The sequence below is a fragment of the Hylobates moloch genome, unplaced genomic scaffold (assembly GCF_009828535.3).
Source record: "Hylobates moloch isolate HMO894 unplaced genomic scaffold, HMol_V3 SCAFFOLD_1, whole genome shotgun sequence".
NCBI lineage: Eukaryota > Metazoa > Chordata > Mammalia > Primates > Hylobatidae > Hylobates > Hylobates moloch.
The window spans coordinates 147,264,073-147,282,705 of NW_026652276.1; the positions used below are offsets into that span (position 1 = coordinate 147,264,073).

The following is an 18,633-nucleotide window of genomic DNA, read 5'->3' on the forward strand; positions in this document are numbered from 1 at the left end:
CATATACCCTTCATTAAGTGACATATTAGAGTATATCTTCTTTTTATTATAATTAACTTGTCTTTTCAGAATTTCTTGGAGTCTGCAGCAACGAAAATGGGTTTGGAAACCAAGTGCAAAGAGGGAACCCTTTAAGTTCAAAGTCTCCTTCTAGAGTCAGCCTGTTGCGAGACTCCATCTAATTGCTCTATTAAGTAGGGTCAACATGTTGTGAGTCAGGATGTTACTATGAGGTGGAGCTGAAACAAAAAAGGAGGCTCACTCTTTGGAAAACAAGCATTTGCTAGAGAGAAAAGACAAGCCTGGAAGCACACGCCACGAGCCAAAGTGAAATTAGTCATAACACCAAATGCCCATCTGGCCCCTAAAAACTGACCAACTGGCATATTCCTAAGAAAAAAGGGTAATTTCCTGTGGAGGTAATACTCCCAGTTCCTCCTAATGTTACAGTAACATAACAACTAATATTTATGTAAGGCTTTACCTGTTCACAAAATTTATTCATATAAATTCATTCTTTCCATTTTTTCATTTAACCCTTACAAGAGTTCTACAAGGTAGATATCTCTATTTTATTGCTTAGGACACAGAGGCTTAGCATTAGTGCTTGTAATAACTAATTAATAACTAATAACTAATTATTGGCACTAATAACTCCATGTATTTGCTCTGTCTATAAACTGCTGGGTCAAAGCAATGAGTGGAGTGCAAAGGCTGCCTTGAATTTGCCTATGACTCTGTCCATCTGCCCAGCAAACAACAACTTTGGATGGAAACAACTTTGGAAAACAGTGTAATTTGGACCCTCGAGGCCATGTATGCCCACAGCCCCTGTCCTTTTCAGCCACTACCCTCTGTGTTACTGTTTGCTCCCTGTCCCATCCCTCAAATTCATGCCCCCATGGTTGTATTTTCTGACAACCCTTCTCCCATACCCTTTAGTATCTTAGTCTTGTTTGGACCAAATTGCCTTATCTTCTTTACCTGCTTGTCTTAAGCAAAACTAGGCTCTCCCCCAAGGGTAATGGCCGTCGACCCCAGGCTGGATACTGGACTTCTGAGAGAGCTTTAAAAAGCTGCCAACAGGCCAGGCCCTTCCCCCAAGTGATTCAGCATCAACAGGCATCAATGCATTTCAAAAGTTCCCTCTCACATGATTTTAACAGGAGGCTGGGGTGCAAGAGCCATTGTTCTAGAGTCTCATTTCACTTGAGGGCCTTCTGAAGTGGAAAGAGTTCATTTTCCTCCCTTCCCATCTCTCTCTCCCTCTCTCTTTTCTTTCTTCTTGAAATAAGGTCTCACTCTGTCACCCAGCCTGGAGTTCAGTGGTGCCATCATAGCTTGCTGTAACCTCTAACTCCTGAGCTCAAGTGATCCTCCCTCCTCAGCCTCTTTGCCACCACACCTGGTTGGGTTTAAACATTTTTTTTTTCCCATACAGATAGTGTCTCACTGTGTAGCCCAGGCTGGTCTCAAACTCCTGGCCTCAAGAGATCTTCTTGCCTTGGCCTCCCAAAGCACTGGGAGACGTGAGCCACCTCACCCAGCGGACAGTTCATTTTCTTAATAATCCCATTACTGAAAAGTGGGTGTGGGAAAGAGTTGCCATTCCTCTTTCTTCCCTGTAAGTCAACCCAAATCATGATTCTTCCATCCTTAAGTCAAAATGCCACCTTTAAGACCCATGGACTCCAGATATACAATCTCCGATCTATTTCCCCACCTTATGAATGATATAGCTATTGGTCTTTCTCGCCTTTCCAAGTTCTGCTATCAATCCTTGACAACCTCAGTACCTATGTAGATGATGATTCCACTCTCTGGCCTTAATATCTTTCATGTTAAAGCACTGTATTTCCTTTCTATTCCAGTTGGCGGAATTGGGGGAGGAAGGGGATGATATCAGAATCACCTAGGAAGATTATACAACACCCCCATCCCTGGCTTCCGACATGCACATCCCCACCCCCCATGATGGTGATATGTCTTTGGATGGGTATTAGAGTACCTCCTTTTTTGACGGGAAATGTAGTTCCAGGCTTTGTAACAATCTGAAATTATTTCATCATTGAAACCTAAAATTCCTGTACCCAACTCTTTGATTATGATTGTCTACATCTCTTTCACATCTTTAAACATAACACTTACTCTAAATACTATTAAGACACCAGGACTTTACCCTACTATTTACAGTTTTACTGTGGTAAAATATACTTAACATGAAATTTTTCATTTTAACCATTCTAAGTGTACAGTTCAAGTGGCATTAAATACATTCACATTGTTGTACAACCATTATCATTATCTATCTCCAGAACTTTTTCATGTTCCCAAACTGAAACATACCTATCACACAATAACTCCCCATTCCTCCCTCTCCCAGCCCCTGGTAACCACCATTCCACTTTCTGTCTCTATGCATGTGAATGCTCTAGGTCCCTCGTAAAGTGGAAGTATTTGTCCTTTTGGCTTATTTTAATTTTGTTTTTTGAGATAGCATCTCACTCTGTCACCCAGGCTGGAGTACAGTGGCACGATCTTGGCTCACTGCAACTTCCGCCTCCTGGGTTTAAGCGATTCTCCTGCCTTAGCCTCCTGAATAGCCTGGATTACAGGCACCCACCACCATGCCTGGCTAATTTTTAGTAGAGAGAGGGTATCACCATGTTGGCCAGGCTGGTCTTGAACTTCTGACTTCAAGTGATCTGCCCGCCATGGCCTCCCAAAGTGCTGGGATTACAGGCATTAGCCACCAGGTCCAGCTGTGACTGGCTAATTTCAGCTGGCCTAATATTGACAAGGTTCATCCATGTTGTAGCATGTACCAGAATTTCCTTCATTTTTGAGGCTAGATAACATTCTATTGTGTATTTACACCTTATGTTTAAAAATCCATTCTGTGTTCCTCTGGAAGTTTTCAACCCCATCAAAAAGTAGGCGAAGGACATGAACAGACACTTCTCAAAAGAAGACATTTATGCAGCCAAAAAACACATGAAAAAATGCTCATCATCACTGGCTATCAGAGAAATGCAAATCAAAACCACAATGAGATACCATCTCACACCAGTTAGAATGGCCATCATTAAAAAGTCAGGAAACAACAGGTGCTGGAGAGGATGTGGAGAAATAGGAACACTTTTACACAGTTGGTGGGACTGTAAACTAGTTCAACCATTGTGGAAGTCAGTGTGGCGATTCCTCAGGGATCTAGAACTAGAAATAACATTTGACTCAGCCATCCCATTACTGGGTATCTACCCAAAGGACTATAAATCATGCTGCTATAAAGACACATGCACATGTATGTTTGCTGCGGCACTATTCACAATAGCAAAGACTTGGAACCAACCCCAATGTCCAACGATAGACTGGATTAAGAAAATGTGGCACATATACACCATGGAATACTATGCGGCCATAAAAAATGATGAGTTCATGTCCTTTGTAGGGACATGGATGAAACTAGAAAACATCATTCTCAGTAAATTATTGCAAGGACAAAAAACCAAACACCGCATGTTCTCACTCATAGGTGGGAATTGAACAATGAGAACTCATGGACACAGGAAGGGGAACATCACACTCCGGGGACTGTTGTGGGGTGGGGGGAGGGGGGAGGGGGGAGGGACAGCATTAGGAGATATACCTAATGCTAAATGACGAGTTAATGGGTGTAGCAAACCAACATGGCACATGGATACATATGTAACAAACCTGCACATTGCGCACATGTACCCTAAAACCTAAAGTATAAAAAAAAAAGATAAATATCTTACGTTCTTACGTGTGGGATCTAAAAAAGTGGATCTTATGGAGGTAGAGAGTAGAATGATGGTTACCAGAGAACCGGAGGGAGGGAAATGGAGGAGAGGGGATGCAGGGAAGTTGGTTAGTAGGTACAAAAGTACAGTTAGATAGAAGAAATAAGTGCCAGTATTCAATAACACAGTAGAGAAACAGTAGTTAATAACTTATTGTATATTTCAAATACCTAGAAAGGAAGAATTATAGTGTTCTTAACATAGAGAAAAAATAAATGTTTAAGGTGATAGATATCTTATTTACCCTGACTTGACCATTACACATTGTATACAGGTATCAAACTATCACATTACCCCAAAAATACATATGAGTATTATAGACCAATAAAAACATTTTTTAAAATAATGAAATATTTATTATGAATGTTGTAAAAATAAGAAAAACTGCAGCACATGAGAAACAATTTCACCGTGGAATTTCTGGCCAGTTCTCATTACAGAGGTCCAAAAGTGCCTGACATATACATGGGTTTTACTACTGAAATTTCAATGTGATCTTTCTACCTGTTGACGAGGTAAGGAACTGAACTTACCTTCTGCTGAAGAAAGGGAACCCACTTGCAGTGCACCAGCTCCTGGCGGTACTGCTTTGTGAAGGGTCCGACGTAAGACACAAATGCTGCCGTGAGAAGAACATCTCCACAGAGTGTCTTCTCTTGAGCTTCAAAGGACTTAATGGATTGACCCCAGCGAATCTTCTCTGACTGAAAGATGAAATTACTCAGCTGTAATTGCAGGCTGAACGTCGACTCCACAAATGCTTAATGCAATTACCTTATGGCAAGGTTTACGTCCTTCTACACAGTCACTATAAGGAACAGAGTGTAACGGGTTGGTGTGACTATTATAATCTTTCATGCATTTGAAACCCATCATTATGATGGAGTTCTCATACTCTCCTCAGTGGAATTTATCACAATGTGACATTAGTTCTTTAACATCTCTTCTCACTGGACATCCAACTCTTCCATTATGATTGAGGTCTTTCTTGAAAGGCTGACAGTGTCTCCCCTGTCCCTCTGGGAATGGAAGATGACCAAGAGCTGTGGCCAAGAATGAGTGATGTTAAGATTCCTTATTTATTTGACAAGGTCTGACTCTATCGCCCGTGCTGGAGTGCCATAGCACCATCTTGGCTCACTGCAACTTCTACCTCCTGGGCTTAAGCAATCTTCTCACTTCAGCCTCTCAAGTAGTTGGGACTACAGGCATGCACCACCGTGCCTGGCAAATTTTTGTATTTTTTGTAGAGACAGGGCTTCACCATGTTGCCCAGGCTGGTCTCAAACTCATGAGCTCAAGCAATCCACCTGACTTGGCCTCCTAAAGTGCTGGGATTACAGGCATGAGCCACCGCACCTGGCCTGATGTCAGGATTTTTAATGCAGCCTGGCTGCTCTCCATTCTTCCCACTACACTGCCCTAGTCAAACTTCCTATTTACTTACCTATTTTTAACATGCTGGCAATGGTCTGATTACAGACAAAGGGAAATGACAAACACAAATCTTCTTAATTAGTTAAAACATAAAGCTGAAGGCCAGGCGTGGTGGCTCAAGCCTGTAATCCCAGCACTTTGGGAGGCCGAGGCGGGCGGATCACGAGGTCAGGAGATCGAGACCATCCTGGCTAACACGGTGAAACCCCGTCTCTACTAAAAATACAAAAAATTAGCCAGGCGTGGTGGCGGGCGCCTGTAGTCCCAGCTACTCGGGAGGCTGAGGCAGGAGAATGGCGTGAACCCGGGAGGCGGAGCTTGCAGTGAGCCGAGATCGCGCCACTGCACTCCAGCCTGGGGGACAGAGAAAGACTCCGTCTCAAAAACAACAACAACAAAAAAACATAAAGCTGAAATAGCCATCTATCCTGGATTCTACTAATTAAAGAGTAGCATTGGTAGTTACTAAACTCAGGTTAGTTTTCTAATTAATCATTAAATCACTAGAGGAAGCTATGATCTATGTAAAAAGGTGGAAATCAGGACTTCACAATACTCTCCAAGAATGCTGTTGAAGTCCTTATATCTAGTTGGATGGCCATTTAAAATCTGATTTACAGGTTAAGTATGTGAAGCCCTTAATATTGGATTTGAATAAAACTGCAATAAATATGTATGGATTGACTGAACTGCAGGGTAGTTCACTAATTTATTTTGTTTCAATGTACGCTAAAAATACAACATTTTAAGAATATGCAAATTAATAGAACTTGAAAAAAAATCAGCAATTTGTTAGTACAAGCAAAGAAGCACCCTATGGAATTTTGCTCTCCCCATGAAAGTAGATTGACCACAGAAAACAAAAATGATGTCAGAATGGATTGGAATGCCAGTTCCCTGCAAGCTATCTTAATATTTACAACACTGAGGTCGGAGGTCATGAAATTAGCATGTGAAAATGGTTATCAAAGTGGTTTCAAGATCACCTCCTTGCTTTGCTTGATAAAGATCACCCCAAGTTAACTATATAATTAAACACTAAGGAACTTCAGCTCTCTAGCCCTCTTTATAGAATTTATTACTTTCCTTCCTCAGCCATAGACAACATATCCATTAATTTTCAGGAGGAATCTCTCATTCATCTACCCTCCATCTTTGCTGTTTTTGGTTTGTAAAGGATAAACAATAAAATGTACCCAACTCATTCTCCAAAACAGCTTTGAAATTTGAAGATTTACTAAACATAGACTGATTGGCTATCGAAATCGTCAGTAATTTCGCTATAGTATCCATGCAACATAAATCACTACTGACATTGGCTAACAAGGGTTTAAGAGTTGGAACATGTCCTGTAATAAATTTCTAGACAGTTAAAAATCACTATAATTTTATTCTAATGCATTATAGATTGCCTGTAATGTCATCCTGGCTGGGGTGACCCATTTCTAATTTTGAACAGCTGCTCAGCTCAGGAGTTAGTTAATGATTAAATATAAATTGCCTGATTTATTAGTCTGAATGGCTGAGCTTCCAGGTCAATGCTATATAGACAAAATCATCAGTCTTGATGTTTTTCAGAAGTTAACTGTCTCCTGTTCTAGTCAGAAAGAATTTATCCTGAAAGAAAAAGATCTGACATCTTCAATTAATCTTTTAAAAATATATATTTTTTCTTAGTTAACATGATACAATTTCCTTGTCTAAATCATCACGAGTAAGTAAAGTCTTTGGAAATATTGCTATATTTTAGACACACATGGTAGGGCCTGCTTTTCCCTTGATAAAACTTTCAGACATTCTGTAACTAGTCCAGGAAAACAGTCTAATTATATAACAGGTTTTCTCAGGTACCTCACAAATGGTGAACTCTTCAAAGTGCTTACATCTTGCCACTTTAAATGGAAGTAGTTGTAAGTACTAGTACTGGTGAAATTTCTCAACTCACCTAAGAAGAGCAAGTCTTCAAAAGACTCCAGAATTTTAATACAGGAGGCTCCCAAAACTCACCCATTTATTAATTTATTCATTCAGTAAATATCTAGTGATGCCTATGACATGCCAGGACTATTCTATATGCTTGGGATCAAGCAGTGCACAAAAAATGGTGAAGTTTCCTGTTCTTGAGAAGCTCATATTTCAGTTGGGGAAAAAAAGACCAAAAAAAGTATTTGTGTGTATGCATGCATGTACAACTACGTTCATGCAATAAATGCTATCAAAAAATGGTAACAGAGCAAGTGGAGAAAATAGAGATGCGTGTGTGTGCATGTATGTGTGCGTGTGAATGAGTGGGGGTCTCATGTGTGTTGGATGAAGGCTCTTTTATGTAGGGAGGTCAAAGAAAACCAATTGATAATGAGAACTTTCAGCAGAGCCTGACAAAGTGAAGAGCCAGTGATGTGATTGCCTGGAAAAGGCTAAGGCACAAAGAAGAAGTGTGTCTGGAAGTATGAGGGAGAGACAGCAGGCCAGTGAAGATGGGGCAAGAGAGAAGTGGCAGAGGTGAGGACAGAGGGGTATCCAGGAGACAGATTATCATGTAGGGCCTTGTAGGTCAGTAAAGCCTTTAGGCTGGACTTTGAGTGATTAATTAGTTATTGGGGAGTTCTGTGTGAAGGGGTGATGTGAATGTACTTAAGTTTGTAAAATATCACCCAGCTACAATGAGGGAAATAAGCTTTAGGAGGTAATGGTGGGGCCTGCAGAGGTACCCTAGGGGACAGATGCCACAGCGTGGACCAGCATGGTAAGGTGAAGAGAAAGCGAAGTGCTGGGATTTGGAATGAACCTGAAAGGCAGAGTCAACAGAATATCTGATGGATTGGATGTCAGAAAGAGTCAAGGGTGATTCAAAAGCTTTGGGCCGGAAAAACTGGAAGAACAGAATGCAGTTATTGAGATAGAATGGAGAGAGGGGATTTGCAGGGTGAATTATGAGTTTTTGCATAATGAACTATGCATTTCAGAGAGATAGTGTATTTAAACTTGTGGTGAATTAGTTAAATTTGTGGTAATAAGTTAGGGTTTTAAAAATCTACTATAGGCTGGGCGCGGCGGCTCATGCCTGTAATCCCAGCACTTTGGGAGGCTGAGGTGGGCGGATCACGAGGTCAGGAGATCGAGATCATTCTGGCTAACGCGGTGAAATCCCGTCTCTACTAAAAACACAAAAAATTAGCCGGGCGCAGTGGCGGGCGCCTGTAGTCCCAGCTACTCGGGAGGCTGAGGCAGGAGAATGGCGTGAACCCGGGAGGCGGAGCTTGCAGTGAGCCGAGATCGCGCCCCTGCACTCCAGCCTGGGGGATAGAGCGAGACTCCGTTTCAAAAAAAAAAAAAAAAAAACCTACTACAAGAAATGAGGCTATCACCTAGCCATCCCAAAACACGTTTCCTCCTCGTTTCTTGCTAAGAGAACCCTGAATCTGAATAGGATGGTCATGTGCGCAGTCCCATGAGATGAACGGTGACTTGCTAAGCCAATGATGATAGCCCCATTCCCCACTTTTCCAGACCTTTCTCTTTTTTTGGCAGGAGGTGTGGGGTGTAGTTAGCAGTTTATCTAGTTCTGACTAAAGAAACTTAAGTGGGAGTCTGTCAGAGACATTTCCAGAAAAACATCAGTTTTTCTCACAAAAGGAGAAAACCCCAGCTGATACAGATTGTTCCCTTTCTCTACTGTCTCTTTGAATCTGAAGGTGTCGCAGCCATCTTGAGACCAGGAGGCAAAATGCATGAGGGTGAATGCCCACTTGCTAAGCGTGGAGAGGCAGAGGGCAACAAAGAGCCTAGGTGGCTGATCACCAATCACCAGGATCAACACTGATAATGGTCTAGCCTTAGCATTTTTTGTAATATGTGAAAAATGAGCTCCCGTTTGAGCCATTGTAAAAGTTTTCTATCACCTCCAGCCAAATGCATTTCTAATAGTGCAGTTACATATTTTAGTGCAGTTATATGCTTGTCGGCTAAAGGCATTTCTAATAATGCAATTATATACTTTTTAGTTACACATTTTATTACTTTTTAGTTATATATTTTATATACTTTCTAATAGTGCAGTTATAGACTTTATATTTTAAAAAGTAACAGCTTTATTGAGATATAATTCACATACCATGAAATTCACCTATTAAAATATACAGTAGAGTGGTTTTTACTACATATATATAGTATATATATATATATATAGTATATGAACACTGCTATGAACACTGCATATGAGCTTTTTAATGGACATTTATTTTCATTTATTTGGGGTATATACCTATGAGTAGATGACTGCACCATGTGGTAACTTTATGTTTAACATTTTGAAGAACTGCAGAACTGTTTTCCAAAGAGGTGGAACCATTTTACATTCCAACCAGCATTTCTCCATATCATTTGCCAATACTATTACTGTCCATATTTTTTATTATAGTCATCCTGGTGGTTATGAAGTGGTACCTTGTTGTGGTTTTAATTTGCATTTCCCTAATGACTAATGGAGTTGAGCATCTTTTCAGGTGCTTACTGGCTATCTGCGTATCTTTTATGGAGAAATGCCTATTCAAATCCTTTTCTTATTTTAAAATTTGGTTATTTCTTTGACTTTTGTTAGGAAATACTTGAACATACATTATGTCTTTTGAGCATCATGACAACCTTGTGAGGGAAACGTTATCCACACCCCTGTTTTAGATAGAAGAAAACGAAGTTGAAGAAGTTCAGTGATTTCCCCAAAACTGTTGAATGCCACATTGTAGAGCAAATAAAATCTGTGAATACTGATATCAAAGAACATATGTTCCTCTACCACTCATGTTCAAGCAAGAGAATGTTAATAAGAATTATAAAAAACCTTTATCTAATGGAATAACTATTAACATAAGCATATCAGTCACCTATAAAAAGATGTAACAACAAAAACATAAACCAACCCGGTTTAACTTGAAAGAAATCAGTTGCTGGTAGAATTCAACGGCAAATGTATATTAAAAGGATCAGACAACAAACAGTTCAATTTCATAATTATCTAGCAGCCATCCTGAGTTTTATGACCTATTTTAAGAAAAACATGCTTTATTTTTGTTTTTAAAGGATTTCACAGTGTGGTAAGAAAGAAAGGAAGAGAGAAAGTAGAAAAATAAGTACATAACCCACCCACAGCTGATGTACTCCACTGTCTTAAAGTGGATACAAGACCACTAAATTCTGATAAAGTATATGTCTTCCCTGTTTTCGCTGGAGATCAGACAGATGGCACATTGAGTTCAGGACTATATATTAAAAGATATGTACTTGAACATTTCTTCCTTCTGGTGAGTTAGTGCCACAGTATGAGTGATTATTAAATATTATCCTTTGTTGTTAATTCCATGTCTATTTAGTTATTATTGATGGCAAATAATAAAATTCCCACAAGCTGATCTGAATATTTTAGTTAGAACGTTTGGAAGAAAAGGTTTAACTTGCCTCAAGTTCCTTGACAAGTCTGTTAGCTAATTTGATGGTTTTGTTGGTTTGGTTCACCTCTTCTTGACATCGGACTTTCTCAGCTGTTGCTTTTTCAAATGAAGCTGTGAGTCTGCTCAGATTTCGATCCAGATCCTGAACAGAGTTGAATTAACTTTGTAGTCATTTTTAGTTAAAAGAGAGAGATTACCATCATCTTAAAACATCTGTTACTGTAAGGTAAATGGACAAACCTCTTCCCCCCATTAACCTTTGCCCCTTTACCATACGTATTTCAGGGAAGAAGGAAAAGAAGGATATAATGAAATAAACCCATCAGTGCCATCATAAACTAACAGTTCACGATGTGGTCTTCTCCCCTTCCGCCTCCACTGGAAAGAATGCAGGGAGTGACTGGGGTCAATGGATGTGCCCTGAAGATGCAAATACGCTGTGGGTGCACTATCATCCCTCTCTGCTCTTGCATCCAAGCCTTATCCTCCAATACAAGCTTTATTAAAGACAAGAGTGACTTGTTTGGTTTCTCCACCCACTGATTCTTTTCTCTTTGGGCTCATAATTCAGGCAGTGAAGAGGGGTGTTAATTACTGAGCCCTTTAGACTCAGCTTCGCCAATCAGATTTTTCTTTTTCATTTTTTTTTGGAATGAGTATTGTTCTGTTGCCCAGGTTGGATGCAATGGTACAATCTCAGTTCACTGCAACCTCTGCCCCCCAGGTTCAAGTGATTTCTGTGCCTCCGTCTCCTGAGTAGCTGGGATTACAGGTGTGCACCACCACGCCCGGCTAATTTTTGTAGATTTAGTAGATATGAGGTTTCACCATGTTGGCCAGGCTGGTCTTAAACTCCTGGCCTCAAGTGATCCACCCACCTCGGCCTCCCCAAGTGCTGGGATTACAGGCATGAGCCACTGTGTCTGGCCCACATTTTTCTCTTCTGGAGGTAGGGATTGAAACTCAGAGATAATCCATTGTCTTTAGCATTGAAAGACCTGGGAGGATGTGTGAATCAGAGGGCTTCATTTAAAGAGGGAACACTTTCCACTGGGGCACAGAAAAAAATAGAGAAAACCATTGTGGAGAAAGAGAAAAGGATGAAAGGGACATACAAAGAGAAGCAAGATGAGAAATCACACAGCCCTAGAGACTCCAAGAGAAGTTCATGGCAGCTTCTTGTTTCCTGCATCTCTTGGGTCCCCTGGTCACCTTTTGTCCATGAGTTTGTCTTTGTGTCCTTTTTGGCTAAGGTATTTTGAATGAGCTCATATCACTTATAGACAAAAAGTCTTAAGATGTCAAACGCTTGTGAGACTCCTCACTATGGTATCTTGCTAGCATATTAAGTTCTGACAAACCTAATGAGATTTATAACATTGCTTTTGTAGATGCATGCAAAGTTCCGAGAAACTTTAACAAGAAAACTTACAGAATATAATCTATTAATAATTTAGAGACAGACTATATTTGTCGATGACCCAGTTATTTCACCATTACTTTATATTGCTAAAGCAATATATATATATATACATAAATACGTATATACATCAAATTTAAGATTAATATGCAAAATAGCATCAAATTTATGAGAATTGATGGAGACATTACACATCACTAGTTAGAAATAAGATTGAAATATGGCTGGGCGCGGTGGCTCATGCCTGTAATGTCAGCACTTTGGGAGGCCGAGGCAGACAGATCACGAGGTCAGGAGTTCGAGACCAGCCTGGCCAACATGGCGAAACCTTGTCTCTACTAAAAATATAAAAATTAGCCGGGCGTGGTGGCGGGTGCCTGTAATTCCAGCTACTCGGGAGGCTGAGGCAGGAGAATTGCTTGAACCTAGAAGGCAGAAGTTGCAGTGAGCTGAGATCATGCCATTGCACTCCAGCCTGGGAAACAAGAGCAAGACTCCGTCTTAAAAAAAAAAAAAAAAAGATTGAAGTAAAAATATTACAGGTCTATTTTGAGTTATTAAGAGTACTTATAGTTTTATCAAACACAGAAGCACATGAAGGCTCTCGTATCAGACTCCTTGGGTTGATATTTGGATGCTGCTATCAGCTATGCAGTATCAAGTTGGGGCTATTTATTTACCTTCTCTATGCTTCAGCTGCATTATCTTAAAAATGGAATTAATAATGTTACCTAGCCCAAAGCATTTTTTTTGAGGATTAATTTTGATGATTTATAGAATAATACCTGGGACAGTAGAAGCAATGGTTCTCAAAATTTTTGGTCTCAAAACTCTTTTACATTCAGAACCCTAAAGGGCACTGGTTCATACAGATAATATCAAGTAATATTTATGGTATTAGAAGTTAAAACTGATACAAATTTAAAAATTTATTTAAGAATATTAATAAACTCATCATGTATGAGCATGATTTTATTAAAAATAACAATATTACCAAAACAAAATTAATGAAAAATGGCATTTAGATTTTTGTGAACCTAATTTTTATGACTTATTTAACAGAAGACTGTTAGATTCTTATACCTGCTACTGCATTCAATCTGTTGAGGTGTTGCATGTCATACAGCCACTGAAAAACTCTGCTGTATGCTTGCTGGAGAATGAAGGTGAATAAAGCAGACAATGCCTTATATAACTTGCAGGTGAGGAAACTGAGACAAAGATCAGTTGAGTTATTTGCTATAGTTTCACCAGCTAGTGAGTGAAAAAACAAGGCTATGAACCCAAAGCTTCTGAGTCCTGGACCAATTTAATGGAAGGCATTTAACAAAATAGATGTTTGAGAAGGTCCAGCTGTGAAGAGACAGAGCCACTACTTCCAGGCTGCCCAGTCAGATCACACGTGGTATATTGTATAGTTAAGAGTTTCCAGCTTTGAGTTTAAAAATGACTTGGTTATGCCAGGGATGGTGGCTCATGCCTGTAATCCCAGCACTTTGGGAGGCTGAAGTGGGTGGACCACCTGAGGTCAGGACTTCAAGATCAGCTTGGCTAGCAGGGTGAAACTCCATCTCTACTAAAAATACAAAAAAATTAGCCTGGTATGGTGGCACATGCCTGTAGTCCAGGTACCCGGGAGGCTGAGGCACAAGAATTGCTTGAACCTAGGGGTCAACGTTGTAATGAGCTGAGATCGTGCCACTGCACTCCAACCTGGATGATGGAACGAATGAATGAATGTCTTGGTTCTAGTTCCTCTGCCTCTTACTGGCCCTGGTGGTGTGGGCTCATTTTTCACTTTATGTGAGCTTTACATTTTCTCATGTGTAAAGTGGGACTACTCCTACTAATACCTACTTCATAGGTAGGTGTGCTATGGAATCAAATGTGTATTAAGGCATGCAAAATATGGCACAGCACATTCAGCAAGCACATGGTAAGTTAGCTTGGTCTACAAATATCATTGGAGTTTATTTCAAATGGGATACAAATTCACTTTGGTTCATTTTTTAATTGAATGAAAACATAATGGCAAACGTTTGGGTAAAAGTTGGCCCTTGGCATGTAACTCTTAAGGGCATTAGTGAATGTTCACCAGGAACAAGTACTAATCTGGTATAATAGCCAGCATTCTAAGCATGCTTAAAGGTGATAATCTACTACTTTCATAGGAATGTTTAGTTGTTGATTTGAGCTTACACTAACTGTTTTATGTGTATTCAGAGATTTGAAGGGAGCACTAGTGTCTCACATGAATACAGTTAATATAAACATAAATGTGTAAACTGTACATGTACTAGAAAAAATAGTTCAAGGGCTGGGCGTGGTGGCTCAAGCCTATAATCCCAGCACTTTGGGAGGCCGAGGTAGGCGGATCACCTAAGGTTGGGAGTTCGAGACCAGCCTGATCAACATGGAGAAACCCTGTCTCTACTAAAAATATAAAATTAGCCGGGCATAGTGGTGCATGCCTGTAATGCCAGCTACTCGGGAGGCTGAGGCAGGAGAATTGCTTGAACCTGGGAGGCGGAGGTTGTAAGGAGCTGAGAATGTGCCACTGCACTCCAGCCTAGGCAACAAGAACGAAACTCCATCTCAAAAGAAAAAAAAATAGTTCAAAGCAAATATATAATCATCAAGATGATTTTACTCCAAAATAAATAAGATTAGGTTTCCAAAATATTTTCTGAGGGGGTCTTAATATTGCTTGTAGCTTTCTCCTTGTTTTCAAAAATTTTTTTCTATAGAAAATTCTATTCTTGCTGTTTTTCTTTTCTCACCACCCACTCTCCTTCATCTATTTTAATCTGACTTTTATTCCTATCACCTTTTTCTTTGTTCTTCCCTACCATTTTACGGAAACATATGTGATACAAATCACCTATGAATCTGAAAAACAAGCTTTATTCTCTCAAGTTACTAATCATTGTTTGTAAAAAAATAAAAATAAAAATAAAAATAACAATGACTAACAGTTATTGATCCTCTAGCAAGCACCCAGCACTATTCTAAGTATTTTACATGTGTTAATGCATTTGATCAGTTCGGTAAGTCTCAGAGAGCTTTTTTCATTTTATAAGTAAGGAAATTAGAGAGTCAATGAGGCAAAAAAGTTACTCAAGCTCACACAGATGGAAAGTACTGGGCTAAGATGTGACATGTGATGTTTGGCCCCACAGCCTATGCTCAGATGTACTGTGGTATGTGGCCCCTTTACTATTTGTTCCAGGTGATGGTTCCCTTCCCTCCCTTGGCCCCCATGACAACAATCTCTCCTGGCTCCTCATTCACCTTCCTAACCATCTCTTCTTCTTGCTCTTTCATATATCATCACTCTGTATCCAGTTTATAAACTGTTTATAACCCAAGTTTCTCTCCTTGACTTTCTTTTGTTTTCTATTCTGCTTCCCTCATCCATGTTCATTCTGCTTCCAGTCTCTTCCCCTTGTTCGTTGGCCCAGAGTTATCTTTCCAAAAGGCAAATGTGATCAGTTTATACCTTCTGACCCCAACTGCAGTTCTTCAATTGCTCTCCCTGTCTGACAGTGGCAGTTCTCATATATGACTCACAGATCCCTGCTGGGGCTAGTTTATTCTGCTAGGGCCCACCCCAGTGAATCTCCGTTTGCCTTAGTCATTGTCTATAACATGGTTAAAAGAAAATACAACTACTATACATGACTGTCTGGGACTTTTTTTTGGCATTAAGAAGAGTCTTCAATGTTAGGGAGCTTAGTAGATTCTGGCCTGTAGGACAAATATTTACCTCTTAACCAACCCTTTGCAATTTCCTGTGTGATTATGTCCCTGCCTCGCTTTTCACCACAAGTGATCCCACACACTGACATTTATACTCTACTCTTCAGCCATGTTGAGGTACTCATTGTCCACAGGACACATGAACCTCATTCTTGAAATGCCCTTTCCCTATCTTCTGAGTGAAAACCTATTCATCTTTTAAGACTTGATTCAAGAGCAAACTGCTCCTCCAAACCTTTCCTGAGCACCCAACCCCATGCGCCCCTGCAGAACTGACCAACTCCATTCTTTGTGCTCCAGTGGTAGCCAATGCAACCTCCCTTGGCAGCACTTAGCAAATTAAACAGCATTTAGTATCTGTAAAATTTTTCAGAGCAGGGACTGAGCCTTCTGTGTCCCTCTGACTCCAGTGCCTAGTCCAGTGTTACAAAATGTTTGTTGATTGTTAAAAGGAAAGTGAGTCCTTCAACCACAACAAATAAACCTTTTAATATAAAATATGGTTCTGTTTGTTAATTTAATTAATAGTTTCTGAGTTCCTCTCATGTGTCAGGAGCTAGGCATAAAAAGTTAAAAGACTTTAAGGAGCTCCTAGTGTGGAAGACAGAAAGGAAATGAAAGTTCACGAGGGGGAGCCAAGATGGCCGAATAGGAACAGCTCCAGTCTCCAGCTCCCAGCCCGAGCGACACAGAAGACTGGTGATTTCTGCATTTCTGCTTGAGGTACCGGTTTCATCTCACTAGGGAGTGCCAAACAGTGGGTGCAGGACAGTCAGTGAAGCGCACTGTGCGCGAGCCGAAGCAGGGCGAGGCACTGCCTCACTCGGGAAGCGCAAGGGGTCAGGGAGTTCCCTTTCCTAGTCAAAGAAAGGGGTAACAGACGGCACCTGGAAAATCGGGTCAGTCCCACCCTCATACTGCGCTTTCCCAACAGGCCTGGAAAACGGCACACTAGGAGATTGTATCCCGCACCTGGCTCAGAGGGTCCTATGCCCACGGAGTCTCGCTGATTGCTAGCACAGCAGTCTGAGATCAAGCTGCAAGGCGGCAGCGAGGCTGGGGGAGGGGCGCCCGCCATTACCCAGGCTTGCTTAGGTAAACAAAGCAGCTAGGAAGCTCGAACTGGGTGGAGCCCACCACAGCTCAAGGAGGCCTGTCTGCCTCTGTAGGCTCCACCTCTGGGGGCAGGGCACAGACAAACAAAAAGTCAGCAGGAATCTCCAGAGACTTAAACGTCTCTGTCTGACTGACAGCTTTGAAGAGAGTAGTGGTTCTCCCGGCACGCAGCTGGAGATCTGAGAATGGACAGACTGCCGCCTAAAGTGGGTCCCTCACCCCTGAGCAGCCTAACTGGGAGGCACCCCCCCAGAAGGGAAAGACTGACACCTCACTGGGCCAGGTACTCCTCTCAGACAAAACTTCCAGAGGAACTATCAGACAGCTGAATTGGTGGTCTCACGAAAATCCGCTGTTCTGCAGCCACCGCTGCTGACACCCGGCCAAACAGGGTCTGGAGTGGACCTCTAGTAAACTCCAACAGACCTGCAGCTGAGGGTCCTGTCTGGTAGAAGGAAAACTAACAAACAGAAAGGACATCCACACCAAAAACCCATCTGTACATCACCATCATCAAAGCCCAAAAGTAGATAAAACCGCAAAGATGGGGAAAAAAACAGAGCAGAAAAACTGGAAACTCTAAAAAGCAGAGCACCTCTCCTCCTCCAAAGGAACGCAGTTCCTCACCAGCAATGGAACAAAGCTGGATGGAGGATGACTTTGACGAGTTGAGAGAAGAAGGCTTCAGACGATCAAACTACTCTGAGCTACGGGAGGAAATTCAAAACAATAGCAAAGAAGTTAAAAACTTTGAAAAAAATTAGAAGAATGGATAACTAGAATAACCAATGGAGAGAAGGGCTTAAAGGAGATGGAGGAGCTGAAAGCCAAGTTTCGAGAACTACGTGAAGATTGCAGAAGCCTCAGTAGCAGATGCGATCAACTGGAAGAAAGGGTATCGCAGATGGAAGATGAAATGAATGAAATGAAGCGAGAAGGGAAGTCTAGAGAAAAAAGAATAAAAAGAAATGAACAAAGCCTCCAAGAAATTTGGGACTACGTGAAACGACCAAACCTACGTCTGATTGGTGTACCTGAAAATGACAGGGAGAATGGAACCAAGTTGGAAAACACTCTGCAAGATATTATCCAGGAGAACTTCCCCAATCTAGCAAGGCAGGCCAACATTCAGATTCAGGAAATACAGAGAACGCCACAAAGATACTCCTCGAGAAGAGCAACTCCAAGACACATAATTGTCAGATTCACCAAAGTTGAAATGAAGGAAAAAATGTTAAGGGCAGCCAGAGAGAAAGGTCGGGTTACCCACAAAGGGAAGCCCATCAGGCTAACAGCTGATCTCTCAGCAGAAACTCTACAAGCCAGAAGAGAGTGGGGGCCGATATTCAACATTCTTAAAGAAAAGAATTTTCAACCCAGAATTTCCTATCCAGCCAAACTAAGCTTCATAAGTGAAGGAGAAATAAAATACTTTACAGACAAGCAAACGCTGAGTGATTTTGTCACCACCAGGCCTGCCCTAAAAGAGCTCCTGAAGGAAGCACTAAACATGGAAAGGAACAACCGGTACCAGCCACTGCAAAAACATGCCAAATTGTAAAGACCATCGAGGCTAGGAAGAAACTGCATCAACTAATGAGCAAAATAACCAACTAACATCATAATGACA

At 41.0% G+C, this 18,633-nt stretch overlaps 1 protein-coding gene across 1 annotated transcript in view; it reads right to left on the reverse strand.

Moving 5' to 3' along the window:
- DNAH11 (dynein axonemal heavy chain 11) overlaps nucleotides 1-18,633 on the reverse strand; it is a 363,007-nt gene that overhangs the window by 94,519 nt on the left and 249,855 nt on the right. Inside the window, exons 62-63 of the mRNA XM_058446556.1 lie at nucleotides 10,716-10,850; nucleotides 4,358-4,528 (exon numbers count right to left, since the gene is read on the reverse strand). Of these exons, the coding sequence (XP_058302539.1) occupies nucleotides 4,358-4,528; nucleotides 10,716-10,850 (306 nt within the window). The remainder of the gene's footprint in view (nucleotides 1-4,357; nucleotides 4,529-10,715; nucleotides 10,851-18,633) is intronic.